The 22,667-nt window shown below is 48.5% G+C and overlaps 1 protein-coding gene across 2 annotated transcripts in view; it reads left to right on the top strand.

Annotated features, from left to right (window-relative positions):
* The window catches only part of EYA2 (EYA transcriptional coactivator and phosphatase 2), a 319,923-nt gene that overhangs the window by 149,884 nt on the left and 147,372 nt on the right, over nt 1-22,667 (top strand). For both annotated transcript variants that reach the window (XM_069651298.1, XM_069651299.1), the window contains exon 5: nt 3,050-3,166. In XM_069651298.1, coding sequence (XP_069507399.1) covers nt 3,050-3,166 — 117 coding nt within the window. The remainder of the gene's footprint in view (nt 1-3,049; nt 3,167-22,667) is intronic.

Raw genomic sequence — 22,667 nt, 5'->3', positions numbered from 1 at the left:
GACCCTGGTCTGGACGTCCTGCCGAAAGTCCGTAGCCTTGAGCCATCCGCGACGTCGAAGGCAAACGCCGTTGCCCATCTGGCGGAACCCAGTGTCGGCGATGTCCGTCGCCACGGTGATGGCGTGGTCCGAGGCCACCTCACCTTCCTGCAGGATCTCAAGGGCCTCCGCCCTCTTGTCGTCCGGCAGAAAATCCAGCAGGGGAGCTATCTTGTACCAGAGTTCCCTGTCGTAGCGGGCCACGATAGCCAAGGCGTTGGCCGCTTTAATCGTCGCCGCCGCCGACGAGATGACTCTGCGTCCCATGGCATCCAATTTCTTTCCCTCGCCGTCCGGCGGGGAAGTCGACGTGGAGGCCGCACCCCCCCCCCCGCTTTCTTCCTGGCTGCCGCGGAGACGACGGAGTCCGGGGTAGGTTGCGCCCGGAGGCATAGGGGGGCCGAGTCCGGGACCCGGTACTTTTTCTCGTACCGGTCTCTTTTCGCTGGCGTCGTGGAAGGGTTCTTGAGGAGGGAAAGGCCCTCATCCCAAATGTCGTCCAACAGAGGCACTGCGAGGACCGTCTTCCTCTTGGTCTCGCGCCGTTGGTAAAGGAAGCCTTCCTTTTTCTTCTCCTCAGGGCAGAGTTGGAAAAGCTCGGATGCCCTGGCGATCATTGAGTGGAACGATCCAATCTCGTCGGGCGGAGAAGCCCTGGTGGGAGGCGACGACGGAAAATCCTCGTCGTATGCCTCGTCGTCCGTACCCGTCGCTGCCGTGTCAGTCCCCGTATCATCCCCTCGGGTGGACGGGGAGGAGGGCTGGACGGGGCGCGACGGTTGAAAAGGAGGCGGTGGATGGATCCTTCTTTTCTTGGTAGGGGGAACACCAGAAGGTCCCGGTTCTGGATCCCCCGACGGGAGAGGTTCCTCCGTCGGTAACGGTAGTCTCGTCCTTATCTCGGAGCATAAGGACTGTATAGCCAACAAAATGGCCGCTGAGTTGTCTTGCGGCGCTGGCAGAGGGGAATCCGACGGGCGAGCAGGGGCCCCGTCGGTATCCTCAACGATGTCGTCGTCGTCACCTGCGTCGGGGCCCATTCCGACGGGCTGGTCTTGTTCCACGCCTAGGCCGTGGCTTAAGACCTCGATCAGTTCCTCTTCTGAGGTTGAGGCCGAATCTACGACGACGCCCTGCCCCCCCTTCTTCCCCACGGAGGGTTTCACGGGGGTCCTATCGATGGGCACGAAAGAAGACTCCCTCCGAGGAGGCAGGGAGATTCTGGGCCCCGAGGCCGCCACCACTGGTGCAGCCTCCACAGGCTGGGCCAGGGCCGCCGCGACCGTTTCGATAGAGGGCTTGGTCGAATGGATCAAGGCCTTCACCACCTTAGGTGCGCTCACCGCCTTATCCTTGAGGGAGGGGGCACTGCCACGCTCCTCCTCTGCCTTAGAGCTCGACCGGGGTCTCTCCAGGAGCTTCGCCGGGTGCTCGGCCTTCCTCTTACCCGACCCAGAGCGTTGGCTCGTGGTTGATGGTGCCGGGGAGGGTGCGCCCTGCCTGGCGCCCGTAGAGCCCGACCGTTCGGCGCTCCCGGTGCCAGCGGACTCGCGGTGCTTGGCCTTATGTTGGGCCCCCGTCGCCGGGGCGCCCTCAAAGGTCTTAGAAGACCGCTCAGATTTCTTCTTCTTCTCGCCAGACGGGCTCTTACCCTCCAGCCAGCTGGCGAGACGTTGATGGCGGTCCTTCATGGTCCGTTCCGACATGTTGCCGCAAAACGCACAGTCCTTCTCCACGTGCGTCTTGTCCCCATGAAGGCAGTAAAGGCAGAAAGAGTGTTCGTCCTCCTTGAAGACGTTCTGCAGCTGGCATCCAGGGCAGGCCCTGAACAGCTTTCCGGGCGTCGAGCTTCCCTTCTCCTGGGCCATCTCCGAGACCGGGCCTGAGAAGCTTCTGGAGTCCTCCGAAGTGTAGCTCGACGAAATCTTCACCCTTGAGGGGCACAGATGAATCCGACACGGGTCCCCGTTGATCGGATGTAGGATCGGTGGAGCTTGAGGCTCTTTTGACCGAAAGAATCGAAGTTTTTGTGAAAAAGCGCGAAAAAATAGCACTAACGCTCGAGAGCAATAGCACGAGGATCCCAACACATGAACGTGCGGTAAAAATCTGAAGATGGCTGCCAGAGGCGGTGCTTAGGTAGAGGGCAGTCATTGGCTGTGGTCAGTATGACGCAGAGACCAGTGATTGGTTATTACTACGAAAGACAGATCAGAAACGAAACTGATACTGGTTTTTTCTTTACCGAGGATTCCCAGCCTGACGACGGGGAATATTCATGAGCATGTGAATCCATGCCAGACCCCATGCTGGAGAACTTTAAAAGCCATTCTGAAAGCGTGACAGTCAATTCCGTTTTTCTCTAGGGTTTGCTGGGGGAAAGTGGGATTGATATTCTGTTTGAATTCTGCCATTCCTGAATACCTTCTCTTTCCTCCTATCTCTTTACATTGCCATTGGGGGTTGAGGGGTCTGCAGGGGGAACCTTTAACCACAGTGCTATCTGATCTGCACACACACAATAAAAGTATTATTTCTGTGCTGAATTGTTTTGCTCCCTACTACTCCTTGTGTATTAAAGAGATTATTCTGTGTTACATCACCCCATTGGTGATTATTGTGTACCCATTAAAACATAGTGTGATTAAATTGTAAATACATAAGTAAATATTTTAACTTTGCAAACCAGCCTGATTCCTGGTTTAGTGTGACCGGGGGTGGGGGGATTCCAGGAGAGGGGCGTCATATGAGTGGTATATCGTTCAGAATAAAGAACTTTTAGACAAAAATAAATAAGGATTTCAGTTGTGCATTAAACGCTAGGCGTTGACTTGGGTGTGTGCCGGATTGAAATCACTTACAGTTAAGAGACAGAAAAACTGGAAAATGGCATTCCTCACCATGGCATACTTTGGACTGCATCCAACTTTAGGAGTGATTATTCAGAAAAAGAAGCATTTTCACTCTACACATGTATATCTTTTGATTTCCTTTACCCCTTCCTTCTTAGGTATTAAGACTGAAGACAGCCTCGGCCACTCCCCTGGACAGAGCGGGTTTCTTAGTTACAGCTCCAGTTTCAGCACGTCTCCCCCAGGGCAAGCGCCATACTCCTATCCCATGCACGGTGCGTAAACACTTACTTGTGTGAAATTATTATTTTTTAAAGTCATTTGAATAAATGTTTTAATCTGCTCTATCGAGTATTTTAGAACTGAACCTACCCAAACATGCCACTCTTCTGGTAGCCTTGTAGGGGAGCCGATTCATGTTGGTGTTACTTGTTGGACGGTTGCCGATTTGAGGGGGTAAACAGAGTGTGCCACAGTTTGAAGGGGGCTGTCCATGAAATAACCGGGAAAAAAATACCTAATTAGAAATGACCGAATTTTTTTGGATCAAAAAGCTGTGCCCCTTTTTTATAATGCAGGGGGACCCCCCCACCTCTACTTCTCCCTACCTTAACATATGCCCTTATCCCAAACCCACCAAATTTTCAATAAAACATACAGAAAAAATCCCTAACAATATCGACTAAAAACATTCAGTCATTTCTTCTTAAGTATTTTCGCATTCGATTTTTTTTTTTTTTTTTTTTTTTTTTTTTTTTTTTTTGTATGGATACCTTTTGAATCGTGGCAATGAGAAGTTGTGGTTTTACGGAATCTGGGCCTTCTAGTCTTCTGTCGTGTGTCTGATCTTTGGGTACAAAGAGAGATCTGACACCTTTTCTATTATTTAAGTGATGAGTGATAAACCGGTTTTTACAGTTTATATATGTGCATGTATATCATGGGGAAGATGACTGACTTGTAATCTACCTGTGATCCTATGAATGAAAACGTTGTCACGTGCATTATTTTTCCAACCATCATGTGTTTCATATTAAATGAAATGTACAAAAAACATTTTAAGACGTCCTGTTTGTTGAAGTGAGAATTACATAATTGCTCTGGATCATGCAAAATGATTCACGAATGGAGATCATTCCCATCAATTTTGAAACCACTAGGGTATGTTCTATTAAAAACAACCAAACTGCTAAGGCTGCAAATGGGAGAACCCATACCATTAAGATGGGACAAGAATGTAGAGAGCCATTACATGTCGAGATCTGTGCAGATTGCGTGTGGATTTAACCACGCATTCCCGAGCCCCCTCAGGCCAGGCCGGAATGAGAGCTATGTGCGCGACTGGCTATGGGACGGGATTGCATGCAGCGAGTATGAAGCGCTGCACACACGGGAGACCCAGAGCGAAGGAGCAGGGACTCAAGTTACTTGTTAAGGTATTTTCTCACGGGAGCCAGAATAGAAGTAACAGCTGATCGCTAGCTACTGAAGATGCGCGAGGCTCCAACATGCCTGGGGTAGAGAGAGATGGATTGGCGCCTGGATATTTTTCTCGAATGCAGTACCAAGTACCCGGAGCTAATATGACCCTTCATTTTAAAGATATAAATTATAAACTAAAATACGCTTTCGATCCATGTTGGCCAACGTGTAAAGTTAAAATTACTATATTGAGTACGCGGCCATAGAATTTATCATAAGTTTCACTTTAGCACACATGTTTACATGGATGAAGCATGAACCTCCTCGATCTTGTTCATCGCTCTTCTTTGCACCCTTTTAATTGTGCATTGCACTGTGCTGCATGATTTGTAAGATGCATTCTGTGCACTAAATGATCTGTTGGCATGTATGTGTGCAGGTCACATTAACATTAGAAGTGCTATCCAGACCCCTGCTTGCGGCCTTCAAGGGCACTGCCATTCGCTTTCTTAAAGGTGCCGAGGGTAGGTTGGGCTGTGATGTGAGTCGAGAGATTGATCCAACGTTTGGCAGAATAACAATTGTATGGGGCCTTATTTCAAAGCGTTTTTTCAATGGGAAGATCCAATTGAAGAACGTTTTGTGAATCAATCCCTCTGAGATCATTTGATTGAAGAATTTGAGTTAGTTGGTTACCAAGCCTGGGTGCCTAGTCTTCTGTACAAAGTGGAGATCTTTATTGCGAGAGATGTCGAGGTAACGAGGTGAGACATTTGTTGTGGTCTATGATCTATAAATGGATTCTTGCTTTTTCAGGAAATCAAATTAAATTCCTTAGAAGAAAAGTCATGGGTCTCTCATCTTGAAGCCTGTGATCAATCTGCCAGTCCTGTTTTTGACAATTTGGGTGCAATTGGTTTGGACTTGCACCCAGAGAGTCCATTCAAGAGAAATGTGTAGGATTTTTGAAGACCTGAGAGAGGAGCAACCAGGAGCTAGTGATGGTGTGTGTTGGGCTGTTAATATGTATTTGGGGCCTAAAATGGATCTCAGTTTTGGGGTCTTTGAATTGTAACCCTTTTGATGCAGAGGCTGGTGGGTCGGGGGGATATGTGAGGGCTGTGCACCTTTAGAGCAGTGAATGGATGTCCGTTGCCATTAGGCGAGTGCCTATGAGTGGGGCTTTTTTGTAGTTGTCTGTGCCTCTAGGCATTATGGAGTTATAAGGCCCTTGCATCTGTTCACTTGCAACCTTTTAGATCCTAACTTTCTGAGAATGCCGGAATCTCAGCATGTGCATGTTACCCATGGGATTGGATTGGGAATGGTTCAAATGACTCACGTTGTCTCCATGGCCCCAGATTCGTTGGCTTGTGTGTTGTTCTTGAGCTATGTTCCAAAAGAGCTAATTGCATGTCTGCGTTTGGCATGTCTTTCCTGTGGCAAAATGTTTTTTGCATGTGCACTCTTTTCTATTCATTTTAAATATATCACATTACTTTATATTGGTTTCAACAATTGTCTGATGGAATATAAAAGCAAAAATGAAGGTGTTAGTAATCAGTCATAAGGTGGTGTCAGCGACATGTTAGACGGGCTACATGTATGTACTTCTCATGGCCGTATTCTATATAGTGTCTATTAGGGCTTATCTGCCAAACAAACACCCCAAGAACAGTGTGTCCCGTTAGCCATATATCCTGCCTGCTGCTGGCTCACCACCAAATGCTGGTGTACAGGCCAAAATACGGTGTTCAACCGCATCCACAAAAAATGTGACTCCAAACGCACACCTTTGTGAAAATGGACAAATCTTCCCATGCAAAAAGGAAGGTTTGTTCATGGAGAGAAGTGCACCAATGCATATGGGGGGAATTCGAGCACAGCGGCATCGAGTTGTGTGCAAGAAATGTGAGTGGGGACAGAGGGAGGACATGGGGGTACACAGTAGCACAGAAGGGGCCACCGGAAAGGATGGCCTGGTGCAACAGATGATATAGAAAAGTGCAGGGCAGCACCAGCGCAATGAATACAGGGCGTGGAGTGGCAAGATAGGCAAAGCGCAGTTGGGGAATGATGTACCACAATCGGGCGCGGCACTGAGAAGCATTTGCAATGCATACACACGCCTGATTCATGGAATTGTTTGCACGGTTCAAAGTGACTTTGCACTGTTGCGACACAAACCCTGATTCATGTAAGTGTGCAAAGTGTATTTTTGCAGTGCAAAGTTAATTTTGTACTGCAAAAATTACTTTGCACTGACTTTGCACTGCAAAAATACACTTTGTACCGTTCCATTAACCAAAGCTTGTGTCGGCAGCGCAAAGTCACTTTGGACCATGCAAAAATGTCCATGAATCAGGCCCTTCCTGTATGGCACATTTAGCTCCAATGACACAGCACCAAGGCACTCGTGCTCTGCACCGTCGCATGCAAACCCCTCCACTCATCAATACGGATATATGTGTATTCTGCATTCAGGGTCGGCTGGGACATAAAATTGTCTCGGGCACCAATGAAAATGTGGCCCACAGACAGTTGCTAAAGGCAATTCATTCCTTTTGTGAGAGACAGTTTGGATAGTAGCAAAGGGGCAGTTTTTTGATAAAATGTGATGCAAATTGTGCATTTTAAAGATTATTTATTCAGCAACACTGGTCAAAACTATTAGCTGCATAATGAAGTAACTCATCAAGCTGGACCACATTGGCCAAAAAAGTGCCCCACTTTGACCAAAAGAATTAGTCCACACTAGCCTTTTGCGTTTTTCATTCAGGCATTGCCCTATTGCCCTATAGGCCTGAGTCTGTCTGCATTACTTACTAGGTACACCTTTTTATTATACTCTGTACAGAAGTTGAAACGTCAGTCTCTTTTAGGATGATTTCTCTCTTATCCTCAACACGTTCAAGGGTTATGTTAACAATAGAAAGAGGACTGCAAGGCGATCCATACTTCTGGTTCTCAAGAGCACATGCTATACACATTTAGTGATACTTAAACATATTTCCGTTAAGCATGGAGTTTAACAGAAATTAAACAAAATCTGAAAATGATGAGTGCTAATGCATGCGAGACCCATCCAAGGTTAAATTGCACCTCATTTATATGAAAAATGTGTATTCTGTCCAAGCAAAACTTCCTTTGCAACAGTGAAGAAAAATGGAATGGTCTTTTCTGACTTTAATTGCAGGAAGTAAGGAGCTGATGAATCCCAGAGTTTGGAGGTGCTAGTTAAAAGTGAATGGTTACTTGGCAAGTAAGGAGGGACCAGTTCCAAAAAGCTAAATCATTTCCATGGAGGAATCCCTGGCTCAATAAAAGGGAATGCTCGGAGCAGCATCTTTACCACAAACGCAATTCCAGTCTGTGCTCCGAAACACAAAGGGCTAAGGCAACATTGCTGGTCCATTTCCCTCTAAACCTTTTCAGTTTCCAAGAAAAAATACACTTCAGCAGAAACCTAATGTGTGGAGCTCGAGTTCCTGCACCGAGATGTCTTGAATTGGCTGACTCTGCAAATTGGTTCAGCGAGAACAAGGATTTCTCCAATTTATGGTCGAGTGCAGTCATAAACAAAAAAGCACTTTTCATCATACCAAAGTTCCATGGACTGTGTGAAAGGATGTGCTCGTCTCCAAGACCCATTCCGACTTGGCTGGTGTGCACATGTACAAACGTCAATACCACCCAAACATTCCTGCTATACCCCCCCACCCCCATCTTGGGTTGCCATCTTGGCAGAGAGAGTAAACCTAGAAATTGGCCTTTGCTCCAATTTTTAAACAAGCCTTTGACCAGAAAGGTGGCCGCATGGCAGTGTATCAGTGGATAGTCTTCTGAAAATGTTAGGAGCTAAGTTTCAATGAACAGTGTGAATTGGGTAGGATATGTTCCCTAGTGCCTATGCTGCTGACCGTGGAACCTAGAGACCTGGTTTCTAATCCCACCCTAGGCACCAGAGTTAACCATTATTTGACTTGGACAAAAACGTTATTCTCCCTTCGAGATATAGTTAACTAAATGTACAGTATGCTGCCGGGTAGCGCCTAGTTACAATGTACGCACCAATCTGCCGCACATTCTGGTGTCTGTTATCTAGCCTCCACTCGCCCCTTACACCAAACCTTTCAATGCACATTACCTCATTTTCATGGTGCTTCTGCTACAATAAAGGGTCTCCATAAAGCGGCCAATTACATTTTAGAGCCAGGTCTTCAAAATATAAAAAATGATATATAACTAGATGGCATCTATCTTGAGACGTCAGCCTGTGTTGCTCCTCCTCATGGCAACACCCTCCTTTTTTGAAATCATAAAGTGGGCAACCACAGATGTGCCTCAATATTCTGGCAAGGGGGTTCAAGTTGTATTTAAATTCTATTGCTCCTCTGAGTCTGCGCGGCTGTTACTATTTACTCTGCATAAAAGGGGTCCAATCGAATGCCCATTTCCACCTGGGCATAGATCTAAGACTTTCAGTTATTAAACATTTAATCCAGAGGTCTTACTGCAAACCTTGTGTCACTAGTGATAAATGCAAGGGAAGCACAGTAGTTGTGGAAAGTATCGCCATCGCCAGTTGGGCCGCCACCTTGCATAGCAATGCCAGGTGGGCTGCAGCTATGAATACTCTATATCAGTGTGGAACTCGCCCTTGCATGCAATGCCTTTGTCTGAAAGCAGGAAGTGTTTGATGGTGAAACTAACACATTTGCATAACTGCACTGATGGAAGAGGAGGCTTCTCGCCCAGGGCCCTATGAATGGATTCAGAGACCGTGCAAAATGTCAATGTGAACTCTCTGCTAAAAGAGAGAACATTTTCACTGAGGTTCCAACGACCTGTCAGGCGCTGTATTAAAATAGTGGATTCGCATTAGATGTTGTGATCATGATGAAGGCATTCACGTGGTGGGACAGCAAATGGGTACATAGACGGTGAGCATATGACCGGTAACCTCTCAAGGTTACCCTGGGATCCAGTGAGAACCCCGACGACAGAAATATCCACAGCATAAATGCATCTAATAATATTCACATTCAAAAAGAAGAAAAGGTAGGGGGTTTGAAGGGTGCGTTAGTGTCTGTGTACAGGGTACAGAGGGGTGCTGTGGGTAAGAGGACAGAATTATAAGCCATGACGATACAGATTGGAGGTAAGCCCCCCCGCCCCCACCACCCCAATGGCAACCGTAGGAAGTGGGAAAGAGAAAGTATTGTTATATTGCAGTTTGGGTTTGGGTAAGTGGGATGAGGAGCAGTGAGGCATTCGGGATGCTTGGACTAGATTCTAGTGATATTTAAGGGAAAACAAAGTTAAACCATTTCCTTCCGCATAATGAAAGTAAAGCATGGTCAGCAGTAATCATCGTAGTGTGCAATTGTGGATGATATCATGGTTGTAGAACAATGCAGAGCGCCCGTTGTCCCACACATCATCTGTACGGTACAGAATGCTGCTGCTCGGTTTGTGCCTAACCATTATTTTCTTGATTTAATCACTGAAAATGATGAATGCATCTATGTTGCTTACATCCGCCTCCCTTTCACATGAACATATGGTTAATAGCATCGGCCCTATATTGTCAAGAACTGGTCACTGTATTAATTCACAAAACATCACTATTTTTTTCACTAAACCTTACAATGATTGAAAATGTGTTGGCCCTTAATAGTATTGTTCTCGCCTACCACATTCATGCCAGCATGCCCCTTTCCGTTCAGGATATGTTGGGCAAGTCCTGCTTTTTTCTTTGCATTTTGGGAAATGTAGTTCTTCATTTATAATTGTAAAAATCATAGACTACACAGTCTGCATGAAGCAGATCTTCCTAATGGAATGGGCATGTTGGCATGTGTGCTACCACCGGTTGTCCATGTCATGATGAACTCCGATGGTACTGTGCTTTACCAAGTGAGAATATTCATACGCCATTTATTAGAGTGCTATGGAACGTCAATGTCTCCCGCCACAAGTGTGCTTCTTGCTGCAACCTCCTATAAACAACCAGCCCAGGTACGAGTGGTCATATAACTAGGTGTGCAGCAGTCGCCCACCCAAACGTCCTGCTGAGAAGCCCTTGAACTGGCGCAGGTGGCTCTGGGAGACCCCTTCACTCAGTCCTTGAGACAAAAAAAAATAGTCATTGGCAGCGTCAATATTTTTAAAATAAATACTTCCTTCCGCCATTATCTCTTAGCCACAATATAATTGTTTTTCAGCGCCCCCCTATCTCTCTCGTATGGGTAGGCTGCCTCGGTCCAGAAATCAGGGGGAATTAGAGAAGCGTGTTTCTGTAGGCCAGTGTTGTGTCTACCACGCGATTATAGATTAATGGGAAATGGACACGGCGCCTTAGTTCTGTGTGAGTTCCAGGGTGGGATTTGCTATTATAAACATAGGAAAATTGAGAGTTAGCCATCTTACGAATTCTGTCTGCCTGTCTCTCTGCGCTTCCCGGTGACCCACTCTGAGTGTCATTAATGAACGATAATGTCGGTTCCCTGTTGGTGATGCTGGACCGTCAGCCTTTAAGGGGAGGCTCCATTTTGTTTTAATGAATGCATGTGTATAATCGTATGTGCTTGGTATTTTTATTTTTAAATTGAAAACTTCTTTTGTATAAAACTCTCCATTTATAAACCGATTGTGAAATGTGCAGCTCGGTTATGAAATAAGTGACATTTCAAGCACCATCAGAGGTGAAGTGCCTGCAATTCAGCCATCCTTAATGGCTGAGACGTCAGCAATTATCTACAAGGGGGGCTTGCATCTTAGCCTCTTGCTAGCCCCCCCCTCCATTTTCCGCTATTATTTCCCCACATATTTTACTTAACCCTCACACGCTCGGACTGACCAATAGGGCAATAGCCCAGTGCCCGAAGTGCAAACCCAACATGCTAATACAATACTTTTTGGACAAAGTGGGCCAGTTTGATGAGTTACTTTACTGTGCAGCTAACAGTTTTGATATTCTCGATGATAACAATTACACAGTTTGCAATACATTTCTACTCGGGTGATGCTCTAACGGTCTGTCATAAATGGAATGACCTGTGGCCTCACACCTTCCTTGGCAGCAATGCCATCATGTCTTGCTTAGTGAGCTGTTCACGCTCATCTTTGCAGTGACACCCACTACATTTGCACAGGCTAATAGGAAAAATATAGGAGACCCATGGCATTGTGGAGGCATGGCCTAGAGAAGCCCTATTGGCCGTTCAGGGGAGTCTCCTGATCTTCCTAGAGGCCAGTCTGCCCCTAACACCCATACACATCTGTTAGGACTGCCACCCTTTGTTCTTTTAGCATTTACGCACTCACATTATTTTTCTACGTGTTTTCTAATATGAATGCCTTCATTTTCCTTTTTTCTTCACATTAAGTGCTCATTTTTCTCAGCACTTGTATTGTCCAACTTTTATTTAAAAATAATGATCTCCCACTATCCTTCCTACTAATATATCACACTTTCTTTCACACATATATGACCACATATTACTTTGCTTTAAACCTAACTGAGAGCTCTTTGAGGTTGGCCATAAGTGTCCAAGATTTTTATTTAAATCTCATGGTCGTAGGCTCATGCGAGCTTCTTCGCCACAATACCTCTGAATTTTGTGGCCTTTTTGCCTTAGAATTCGCTCCCGTGTTCCATACACCAGCCAAAATGTGTTCCAAATAACTACATGGCCATACCGTTTCTAAGCCCATGTCACAAGCACCCCTTCACAAACCTGGTCTGGAAGGTGATGTGGAAGGCTTTGCGGTTTCTGGGCCCCTGCTTGGGTGTCCGGCCTTCCTCTCAGATATACTAAGACTAGGACCCTTGCTGGGAGTGTTTGACTCATTAACCTGCCAGACCTGAGGCAGGAATTGTGTGGTCCAGCAGATTTCCAACCCCCTTATCAATGGCTGTAATATCCATTGACTCCACCGACACACCACCAAGAATACCTGTGACCCCATGGATACAACTGAGGAAAAAAGTCAGAGCCTGCCCTCTGGTACCTGGCTTTACAGAAAAGAAGGGAGAGACTGGACCAGCTCTGGGAATCGGAAGCAGCGAGGCTTGCATTAGCAGCCCGTATTGCAGCAGCCCATGACGAACTGAGGTGGTACACATAGAGACACATTTATATAGTCTTAGCACCCTGTCAGTCTGCGGCACTAGAACTTTTTGTACACTAACTGTGGCAGCAGCAACATTAATTTCCTTCACTGTTGTTGCCAGTCATAGAAGTTGCTTGGGCCATGCAGAGTACTAGACCACAGGAGAATGAGTAAATCCCTTTGCTATGTTCTGTTATGCTACTTCTTTGCATCTTTTATATTACTCGAGTAAAGTTAGGAAGGAGAGGACATCTGAGGAGGGACACACAATTTGAAGGTGTGGTTTAGTTATTTACCAAGCCATTGCCTGCCCGTGGCCATTTTGATCCCCATGACCACCCCCTCCTTCTTATGCCTCCAGTGTCCCCACCCAAACCACATCCTCCTGGGATGTCGTTGAGCTAGCTCAAGCAGACACATGACACTTTGGCCTGTCAGTGTTATTTCTAACTAGCCTACTGAGAGGTAAGAGTAAATGGCTTAATTGCAGCTGCAAAAGTGCTACAGGTTTAATGTCTTAAACAGGGGTGGCTTCAACCATTTGACTTACATATAGGCCCTGTCTAAACAAACATTGATGAAGTCAACAGCGTTGGCTTATGTATAGGTACTAGATAGGCAAATGCCAGACACTCGCCTAGATAATCATAACATATTCCAGCTGTTGCATTTTATGGTCCGGATGTACCATTATGACAGTGCCTGGCAAATGCCTATACAATGAATAGACAACAGCCAAATTACATTTTTCCTACTGACAATGTATAGAAGCCTACACAGTTCACATTTAGTTGCCAATCTAAAATGTTTAAAATATATATTTGTAATTGTGTGTTTTAGTGTAAATGATCATTCACAGACAACACCAATAAACATGTTCTAAAGAGATGCGTGACAAATAGTATCTTGTTTCTCCAGCATGGGGTCTGGCATGGATTCACATGCTCATGAATATTCCCTGTCGTCAGGCCGGGAATCCTCGGTATAGAAAAAAAAAAATCAGTATCAGTTTCGTTTCTGATCTGTCTTTCTTAGTAGTAACCAATCACTGGTCTCTGGGTCATACTGCCCCCAGCCAATGACTGCCTTCTCCCTAAGCCCCGCCTCTGGCAGCCATCCTCAGATTTTTACCGCACGTTCAAGTGTTGGTAGTCCTCGTGCTGTAGCTCTCGAGCTTTTGCTGCGTTTTGCGCTTTTTCAGGAGATTTTTCTCATTTTTTCGGTTAAATAGAGCCTCAAGCTCCACCGTTTCTACATCCGATCAACGGGGATCCGTTTCAGAGTTTTCTACGCCCCTCAAGGGTGAAGATTTCATCGAGTTACGCTTTTGGAGGATTCCAGAAGTTCCGAGGCCTACCCCGGACATGGCCCAGGAGAAAGGAAGTTCGACGCCCGGGAAGCTGTTCATTCAGGACCTGCCCTGGATGCCAGCTTCAGAATGTTTTCAAGGAGGACGAGCATTCGTTATGCCTCTACTGTCTCCATGAGGACAAGACACACACGGAGAAGGACTGTGCGTTTTGTGGGAACATGTCGGAGCGGACCATGAAGGATCGCCATCTCCGTCTCGCCAACTGGCTGGAAGGGAAGAGCCCGTCAGGCGAGAAGAAGAAAAAGAAGTCCAAGCGGTCTTCTAAGTCCTGTGAGGGCGCCCCGGCGACAGGGGCCCAACAAAAGGCTAAGCACTGCAAGTCCGCAGGCACCGGGAGCGCCGAACGGTCGGGCTCCTTGGCTGCCAGGCAGGGCGCATCCTCCCCGGCGCCATCAACCACGAGCCAACGCTCTGGCTCGGGTAAGAGGAAATCCGAGAACCCAGCGAAGCTTCTGGAGAGGCCCCGGTCGATCTCGAAGGGTCCGGCAGAGGACCCTCCCCCCAAGGTGAAGGCCCCAGGCGTACAGAAAGTGACGATGGCCTTAATTCACCCTGCTAAGACCTCTATTGAGGATGTCGCCGCGGCCCTGGTTCAGCCTGTGGAGGCTACACCAGTGGAGGCGACCTCAGGACCCAGAGTCTCCCTGCCACCGTGGAGGGAGTCGTCTTTCAGGCCCATTGAGAAGACCCCCACGAAGTCCTCGTTGGAGAAGGTGGGGGAGGGGCAGGTGGCCATCGTGGATACGGACACGACCTCTGAAGAAGAGCTCATCGAAGTCGTGGAAGAGGCCCAGCCCATCGGGAGGGATCGCGACGAGGGCGACGACGAGAGCGACGGTGTCGCCGACGGGACTCCTCAAGATCCCTCATGCCCGTCGTTTCCGGCGCCGCAAGACACTTCAGCGGCCATTTTGTCAGCGATTCAGTCCTTATGCTCGGCGATAAGGACAAGGTTGCCCATCCCCCTGACGGAGGTACCTGAGCCAGACCCGACGGGGGAACCGGAGCCAGGACCTTCTGAAAGTACACCGCATAAGAGGAGGAGGACGCATCCTACGCCACCTCTCCCACCTCTGTGGCCTGCTCTGCCTTCCCCCCCGGTCTACTACCCACGGGGATGATACAGGCACGGACACGGCTACGACAGGTACAGATGACGACAGAGGCGACGACGGGACATGTCCCCCGTCGCCCTCTGCTCGGGCGTCCCCGCCCGACGAGATTGGATCCTTTCATGCCATGATTTCCAGGGCATCCGAGCTCTTCCAGCTCTGCCCAGAAGAGAAGAAGAAGGAAGGGTTCCTTTACCAACGGGGCGAGACTAAAAGGAAGACGGTCCTCGCCGTACCGCTTCTTGATGACATATGGGATGAGGGGCTCGCCCTCCTCAAGAACCCTGCCACGGCGCCGGCAAAGAGGGACTGGTACGAGAAGAAGTACCGTGTCCCCGACGCTGCCCCCTTGTGCCTTTGGGCGCAACCTACCCCGGATTCGGTCGTCTCGGCGGCGGCAAAAAAGAAAGCTGGGGTGGTCGGCCTCGACATCAACTTCCCCGCCTGACGGCGAGGGCAGGAAGCTGGACACGATGGGACGACGGATCATCTCGTCCACAGCGACGACTATCAAGGCGGCCAACGCCCTGGCTATCGTAGCCCGCTACGACAGGGACTTGTGGTTCAAAATCACCCCTCTGTTGGACTTCCTTCCGGACGCCAAAAGGGCTGAGGCCCTTGAAATATTACAGGAAGGTGAGATTGCTTCAGACCACGCCATCACGGTGGCAACGGACATCGCCAACACCGGTTTCCGTCAGTTGGGCAACAGCGTTTGCTTGAGACGACGAGGGTGGCTCAAGGCCACGGATTTCCGCCAGGACGTACAAACCAAGGTTTTGGACATGCCCTTCGACGGGAACAACCTGTTTGGGAAGGCGGTTGATGAGTCCCTTCAGGCCATCAAGACAGACACAGAGACTGCCTGGGCACTGGGAGTGCTCCAACAACGACGGCCGTCCTTTCGGAGCTCTGGAGGCAGACAAGGTGCCTCCAAGGGATCCGGCAGTGGCTCCTCCACGTACCGCCAAGCGGCAAGATCTTCGTCCCAGGAAGCCTACAGGGGACGCGGCAAGTCAGGTGGTGCCCGTCGTCGTCGACAGGGAGGTCAAGGAGGCAAGGTGGCCTCCAAACAAGATTGAACCGACCGTGGGGTCGGGCCCCCGCCGAAGCACCCCGCTGGGAGGCCGGCTGGCGAGGTTCGTCAGCGTGTGGGAGTCCATCTCCACTGACCGTTGGGTGCTGGACGCCCTGGCCCAAGGGCACGCCCTCGAGTTTCAGAACAAGTGCCCTCGGGTTCCACCCGTGGCCAGGAAGGAAAATCACGTCCCTCTCTACTGTTGGAAGTAAGGGCGATGCTCAAGAAGGGTGCCATCAAGCTCGTCCCAAAGAGGCTCTGGAGTTTATTCAAGGTACTTCCTCATAAAAAAGAAGACAGGAGGATGGCGCCCCACCCTGGACCTGCGACGACTGAACAAGTACATCAAGGCACAGAAGTTCCGTATGGTCACCCTCCAGCACGTGCTGGGACAGCTGGAGGAGGGCGATTCCCTGTCGTCGTTGGACTTGGAGGATGTGTACTTCCACATCCCCATTCTAAAAAGACACCGAAAGTTCCTCAGGTTCGTGGTCCCAGGGCGGCACTACCAGTTCAAGGCCCTCCCGTTCGGATTGAAGTCGGCACCCAGGGTGTTCGCCAAGTGCCTCGCACCGGTGGCGGCGCGGCTGCGCCTGCAGGGGATCCACGTCTACTCCTACCTGGACGACTGGCTCATCCGGGCAAGGACAAGGGAGCTCGCCGTGGAGCACACTGCGAAGACCGTCCAGCTGCTCACGGACCTGGGATTCTCTATCAACTTTCCAAAATCCCATCTGGTTCCGTCGCAAGTCGCCCTGTTTCTGGGAGCCAAGCTCGACACAGTGGCGCGGCTGGCCTCGCCGTCGGAAGAAAGGACCATTCTGGGCAAGGTGCAGCGTCTGCTGGCCACAGACATAGCCAGGGTAAGATCTATCAAGTCCCTCCTCCGGATGATTTCCTCCTGCATTTATCTGGTGCGCCTTTGCAGGCTTCGGATGCGCCCCTTACAAGAGTTCCTCGACGCCTGCTGGGTCCAGTCGACAGGCAGCTTCGAGGACAGGATCCCTCTCAACGAGACGTTCCGTCAGGCGATCCGGTGGTGGGGTACCCACTCCCATCTGTCGGCGGGCACAGACTTTCAGACCCCAGCTCACCAGGTGACGGTGACGACGGACGCCTCACTGGAAGGTTGGGGAGCGCACTCCGGAGATCTTCACGCGAGAGGCCTTTGGCTCCCGGAGGAGAAGTCACTCCATATCAACATCTTGGAGCTCCGCGCAGTGTTCTGGGCCCTCAGGTCCTTTCTTCCATCCCTCAAGGGCAAGGTGGTGAGGATCTTCACCGACAACACCACCACAATGTTCTACATCCGGAAGCAGGGCGGAACCAGGTCCCCGGCCCTATCCAAGGAAGCCCAGGAGCTGTGCCATTGGGCCGTCGCCCAACGGATGTTCCTGGTGCCTCTTCATCTGGCAGGAATAAAAAACACGATCGCCGACTCACTCAGCAGGGAGCTGCGCTCGTGCCACGAGTGGGAACTACGCCAGGATCAAGTGGATCGACTCTTCCGATGATGGGGCGAACCCCAAATCGATCTCTTTGCGACGGTGACGAATTCCAAGTGCCGGAGGTTCGCCAGCAGGTTCCCACAGCCGAGGAGCATGGGCGATGCTTTCTCGTTCCCCTGGGACTGCCTATTTCTTTATGCGTTCCCTCCGCTGCCGTTGCTGCTCCGGCTCATCAACCAGCTCAAGAGGTCCCGGTGCAGGATGATCCTTGTCGCACCGGCGTGGCCAAGACAGATCTGGTTCCCGGACCTTCTGGACTTGTCAACGTCCACACCAGTCAAGCCGCCGACAGACGCAGACCTTCTCTCCAGAGAAGGAGGCGCCATTCTTCACCACAACCCGTAGTCGCTGAACTTGCAGGCCTGGCACCTGCAGCACTAGAGTTTGAAGGGTACGACATCCCGGCCGACTGCAGAGAGGTTCTTGCAAAGGCCAAGGCGTCCTCAACTCTCAAGTGCTACGGACATAAATGGAAGAGGTTCTCTGTCTGGTGCCGTGCACAGAAGATTAACCCTCTGCGGATTACGGCCCCTCATGTACTGCCGTAACTACTGTCGCTGGCCAAAGCTGGACTGGCTCACGCCTCCATCAAAATACATCTGGCTGCAATCTCCCGATACACCAGGACTACGGGACGGGCGTCCTTGTGGTCGCATCGCCTGGTGAAAGAATTCATGAAGGGACTATTCCAATCATTCCCGCCGGTGAAGGCTCCTGCCCCGGTGTGGGAGCTTAATGTGGTGCTGACCAGGATCATGGGGGCCCCATTCGAGCCTATGCATTCGGCGCCTTTGAAGTTCCTGTCATGGAAGACAGCTTTCCTCGTGGCCATCACCTCCGCATGAGTGGGAGAGATCCAGGCCCTATCTTGCAAGCCTCCATACTTGACTTTTCATGACACGAGGGTGGTGCTGAGGACGCACCCCTCCTTTATGCCCAAGGTGCCGTCGGACTTCCACCTCAACGAGCCCTTGGTGTTGCCAGTTTTCTTCCCGTCGCCTTCGTCGCCGGCCGAGAGGACTTTGCACTCGCTGGATGTAGCTAGAGCGCTTAAGTTCTACGTGGACCGCACGAAGAGTCTTCAGAAGATGTCACAGCTGTTTGTGAACTTTGGGACTGTGAATCAAGGGAAGGCTCTCTCGAAGACTTCCATTTCCAGATGGCTCTCCGGCTGCATCATGCACTGTCACCGGTTGGCAAACCGACTGCTGCCCGGCCGTCCGAGAGCCCATTCAACCAGAGCGATCGCTGCTACCACGGCGTTCCTGTCTGGGGTGCCCCTGCTGGACATCTGCAGGGCTGCGATGTGGAGGTCGACGCACACCTTCACAAGATTCTACTGCGTCAATCGGGACTCCAGGGAGGAGTCCAGGGTCGGCCAAGCAGTGCTGCGCAACCTGTTCGCCTAAGGTGAGCCTGGTGAGGAGGTAAGAGATGCTTAATGTTGAGTTGTTGTATTGCTTAATGTTGAGCCTGTTGCCACCTCCCGTGGTTGTGCATGTGTGTACTGCTATGTATTCTCTTATTCATGAGCATGTGAATCCATGCCAGACCCCATGCTGGAGAAGGAACAAGTTACTTACCTGTAACTGTTGTTCTCCAGCATGGGTCTGGCATGGATTCACATGCAAACCCTCCCGCCTACCCCTCTGCGCCTCTTAACTTGGTCATAATGCCACTTTACATGCTACCAGACCTGAGGATGGCTGCCAGAGGCGGGGCTTAGGGAGAGGGCAGTCATTGGCTGGGGGCAGTATGACCCAGAGATGAGTGATTGGTTACTACTAAGAAAGACAGATCAGAAACGAAACTGATACTGATTTTTTTTTCTATACCGAGGATTCCCGGCCTGACGACGGGGAATATTCATGTGAATCCATGCCAGACCCACGCTGGAGAACAACAGTTACAGTTAAGTGGTGTGACGTTGTAATCAGAAAGGTTCATGATTAAATTCATCTTTTCTTCCCTTGCTTCTGTGCTCTTGTTTCTATTCCTTGATTTTTTAGAGCGTGTTTTGCTTCCTCCTCTCTCTAGAACGCTTGGTTGTGAGGTAGTTGGAGGTGGTTTTTGGTTGGATGATGTTCCTCGGTATATGGGCTTGTTGATCCTCGAACTTATTCTGTATCTCAAGACCTCTTCAAAAAAAGGACATTTTGTGGGTTTTGGATTTGGGTTTGCTTCAGAGGTTGACGAGATACTTAAAGCTGGCTCTATCTCCAATATCTATTTGTCACTTGTACTTTCAATGTCAGAGGATGAGGAGAGGAGGAAGCAAAACGCGCTCTAAAAAAATCAAGGAGTAGAAACAAGAGCACAGAAGCAAGGGAAGAAAAGATGAATTTAATCATTAACTTTTCTGATTACAACGTCACACCAGCATTAATGACAGCCCTCAGTAAAGGACTGTCCTTTTGTCCTACATACAAAGGGGATTATTTTCAGACTCAACTCGATCTTTTTCGATTCTGTAGAAAATTGAAACTTAAAAAATACTTTGAGGAAATCACCTTTAGAAAAAAACAAGAAGCAACACTATCCCCATCTATACTTACTGAAAAAATGGTGGAGGATACTGTTGATTTACTCAATATTGAAGAGGACCAATCCTATACGAAAGACATCTTTTTGGAAGAATTAGGTATACTCACAGATCTCTCAGAAGAAACCAACTTAAAACCAAAATCAACATTAATTCCAATCCTTTCTTCAGACAATGTGATTGAAGTTTTTCAGAAAACAGTGAGCAACAAACTACGTAAGGATTATCTCAACAACAAATATACAAAAACAAACAACAATTTAACCAAGGAAGTAGGACTTGCTCTTAGCAACCTGGCAAAAGATACGTCCATAATAACAAAGGCAGCAGATAAAGGTGGTAAAATTGTTCTGTTCAATAGAACAGATTACATCAGGGAAGGAAAGAAACACCTCAACATGAGAGAGTGTTATGAAATGTTAATCCATAATCTGCTACCAGAGCTAGAACTTGAATGGAATGAAAAAATGTTTAAATTGGTTTGATCATAATCTCTTATCGGAAAAAGAATACCAATGTCTACTTTGTAAAAACACCATACTTGGAACCATGTATTTCTTGCCCAAAGTACACAAGGAATATAAAGGCTTTCCTGTATTACGACCGATAATAAATGGGATTGGCTCAATTACTGAAAACATTTCACAATACATTGATACTCATCTCCAACCATTGACTACGAACCTCTCATCCTTTGTCAAAGATTCCAAACACATAATTCAGCAATTAAACCAAATACTGTGGAGACTTTTGCAACTGTAAGAATAACATTTATTTCTTGACCCGAGTGAATTTTTGAAAACAAGAGTTATAACTACAGATGTATTAGTGTGAAAATAACACTATGCCAATAAATTTGATTTGACTTATTAACTTTGACTCACTGAACAATTAACCATTCACTTGATGATCTAAGAAGCTGGCGCATTTGAGTGACTATTCCCATATACCAAGCATTTAAGAACGTATATGAACTAAACCTGGAAAGATGTGCTCAGTTGCTTAAATTGTCCACATCCCAGTTTCACCAATTAACCAAAGTGTGTATCCTGGGCAAATCATTTAATCGCATTGCTTCTTATCTCAGCTCCATAAGTGATTCTGATTCACTTCATAGCTTATGTTAATATATCATGCTATTATTATTTTTTTTAAGCCCAGTGACTATAAAGTTGCTCCATATATAATAAAAGTGCAATTTAGGTATTTTGCACAACAGAGTTATTTGCCACTTGGTTTACTTATGTCAACTTATTCTAAAGTCACTTCCAGGGTGCCTCCAAGTATCAAAGACTGATGATGCGCCTTGCAATGTCCTTTTCTGTGAAGTCACTGCTGTTGGTGCAATCCATATGCAAATGAGGAGGTTTGCGTGTAATTTGCCCCAGAGCGCATGGACAAAGCCCTATATAGATGGGTTGCCTGCATCTGTAATGAAATGATCCGGCAGTTATATTTTTTGTGTTGTGTTAAAATGCCATCTGCCACTAATGCTACTAAAAAAGTCGATTGGGGAGGGGTGGCTGGTTTGGTGCGTGAATGAGTCCGTATGGAATTGCACGCACTGCATTTGGGGGGAAAAGTAACAGGACTTTTTTCGTGGCTCTGCTCACCCACCCCACTCTTGCAATGCTGGATACTCCTCTGCCGAGGAGAGCCCCCAGGTTTGCCCAGTGTGAAAGACCCTGTGGCAGAGCAGAAAGCACACTCTGCAAACAGAGCAGAATCCATTTAGAAAACACAATGATCCGAGCCCCCAGCTTGGCGGGCTCTGTAATGTAACCTGCTCTGTGGGTGCAGTGTGCACACAGAGCAGTACATAATCGAGCCCAAAGCTTGAGGCTTGGTGATTATTGCCTTTGCCAAATAGATTCTGGTGGTATACTTGTAGTCTTGAGAAGCTGGCTTGAAAAGTACACAGATCCTAGTAAGAAGCACCCTTGTGTACTTTGCAAGCCATGAAATTGCTGCATTTTAAAACTATTTCCAACATCCTTTGATCAGAGTTCAATTGCCAGCTCCGCCCCCTCTGAAGCCTGCTTCATCGGAACTCCACCCCCACTCCTGCGGGATCCCCCTTCAATTTTTTTTTCCATTTCCACCACTGATCAAGATAGTCCGACTGTCGGAGACCCTCGCCGCATTTTTCAGTGGAGCCCCACTGTTTGTGTATAATCGGTTGCCACTTTGCACCATTTCGCCCGGTTCACGTCTTGTGCCTTCGGCTTATCATTTCAGGTATTTCAAGACTTTGTTTTCTTCATAAACGTGAGGATTATTAAAGGCAAAAAAAATAAAATAAAAAAACACCCTGAAATACTTTTGCTTGACAGGAATGTGAATGTTGTGGGTTCCCACGCTTCCGCGCCAGGCCCCTCAACCTGGCTCCAGGGGGTGGCGCTTGTTTCCTTTTCATGCTCGGCGTGACCCGGGACGTGCAGGCCCCGCGCGGCGGCGCGCGCCCCCTGACGCAGCCACGGCGGCGGCGGCCCTCCCGCGCGCAGCCCACAATCCGTCTCGGAGTGACAGCTCCCAGCAGCTGAAAGTCGTTTTGCTTTTTCAAGGCAGATGCTCACTCGGGGGACTCTTAAAAGTCAAACTTTTAACCCCGGTGGCAGGGAGAA

The sequence above is a fragment of the Ambystoma mexicanum genome, chromosome 3p (assembly GCF_040938575.1).
Source record: "Ambystoma mexicanum isolate Mex_15411 chromosome 3p, UKY_AmexF1_1, whole genome shotgun sequence".
NCBI classification, from domain to species: Eukaryota; Metazoa; Chordata; class Amphibia; order Caudata; family Ambystomatidae; genus Ambystoma; species Ambystoma mexicanum.
Note: the sequence above shows the minus strand (reverse complement) of the source record. Positions and strands in the feature narration are given on the sequence as shown.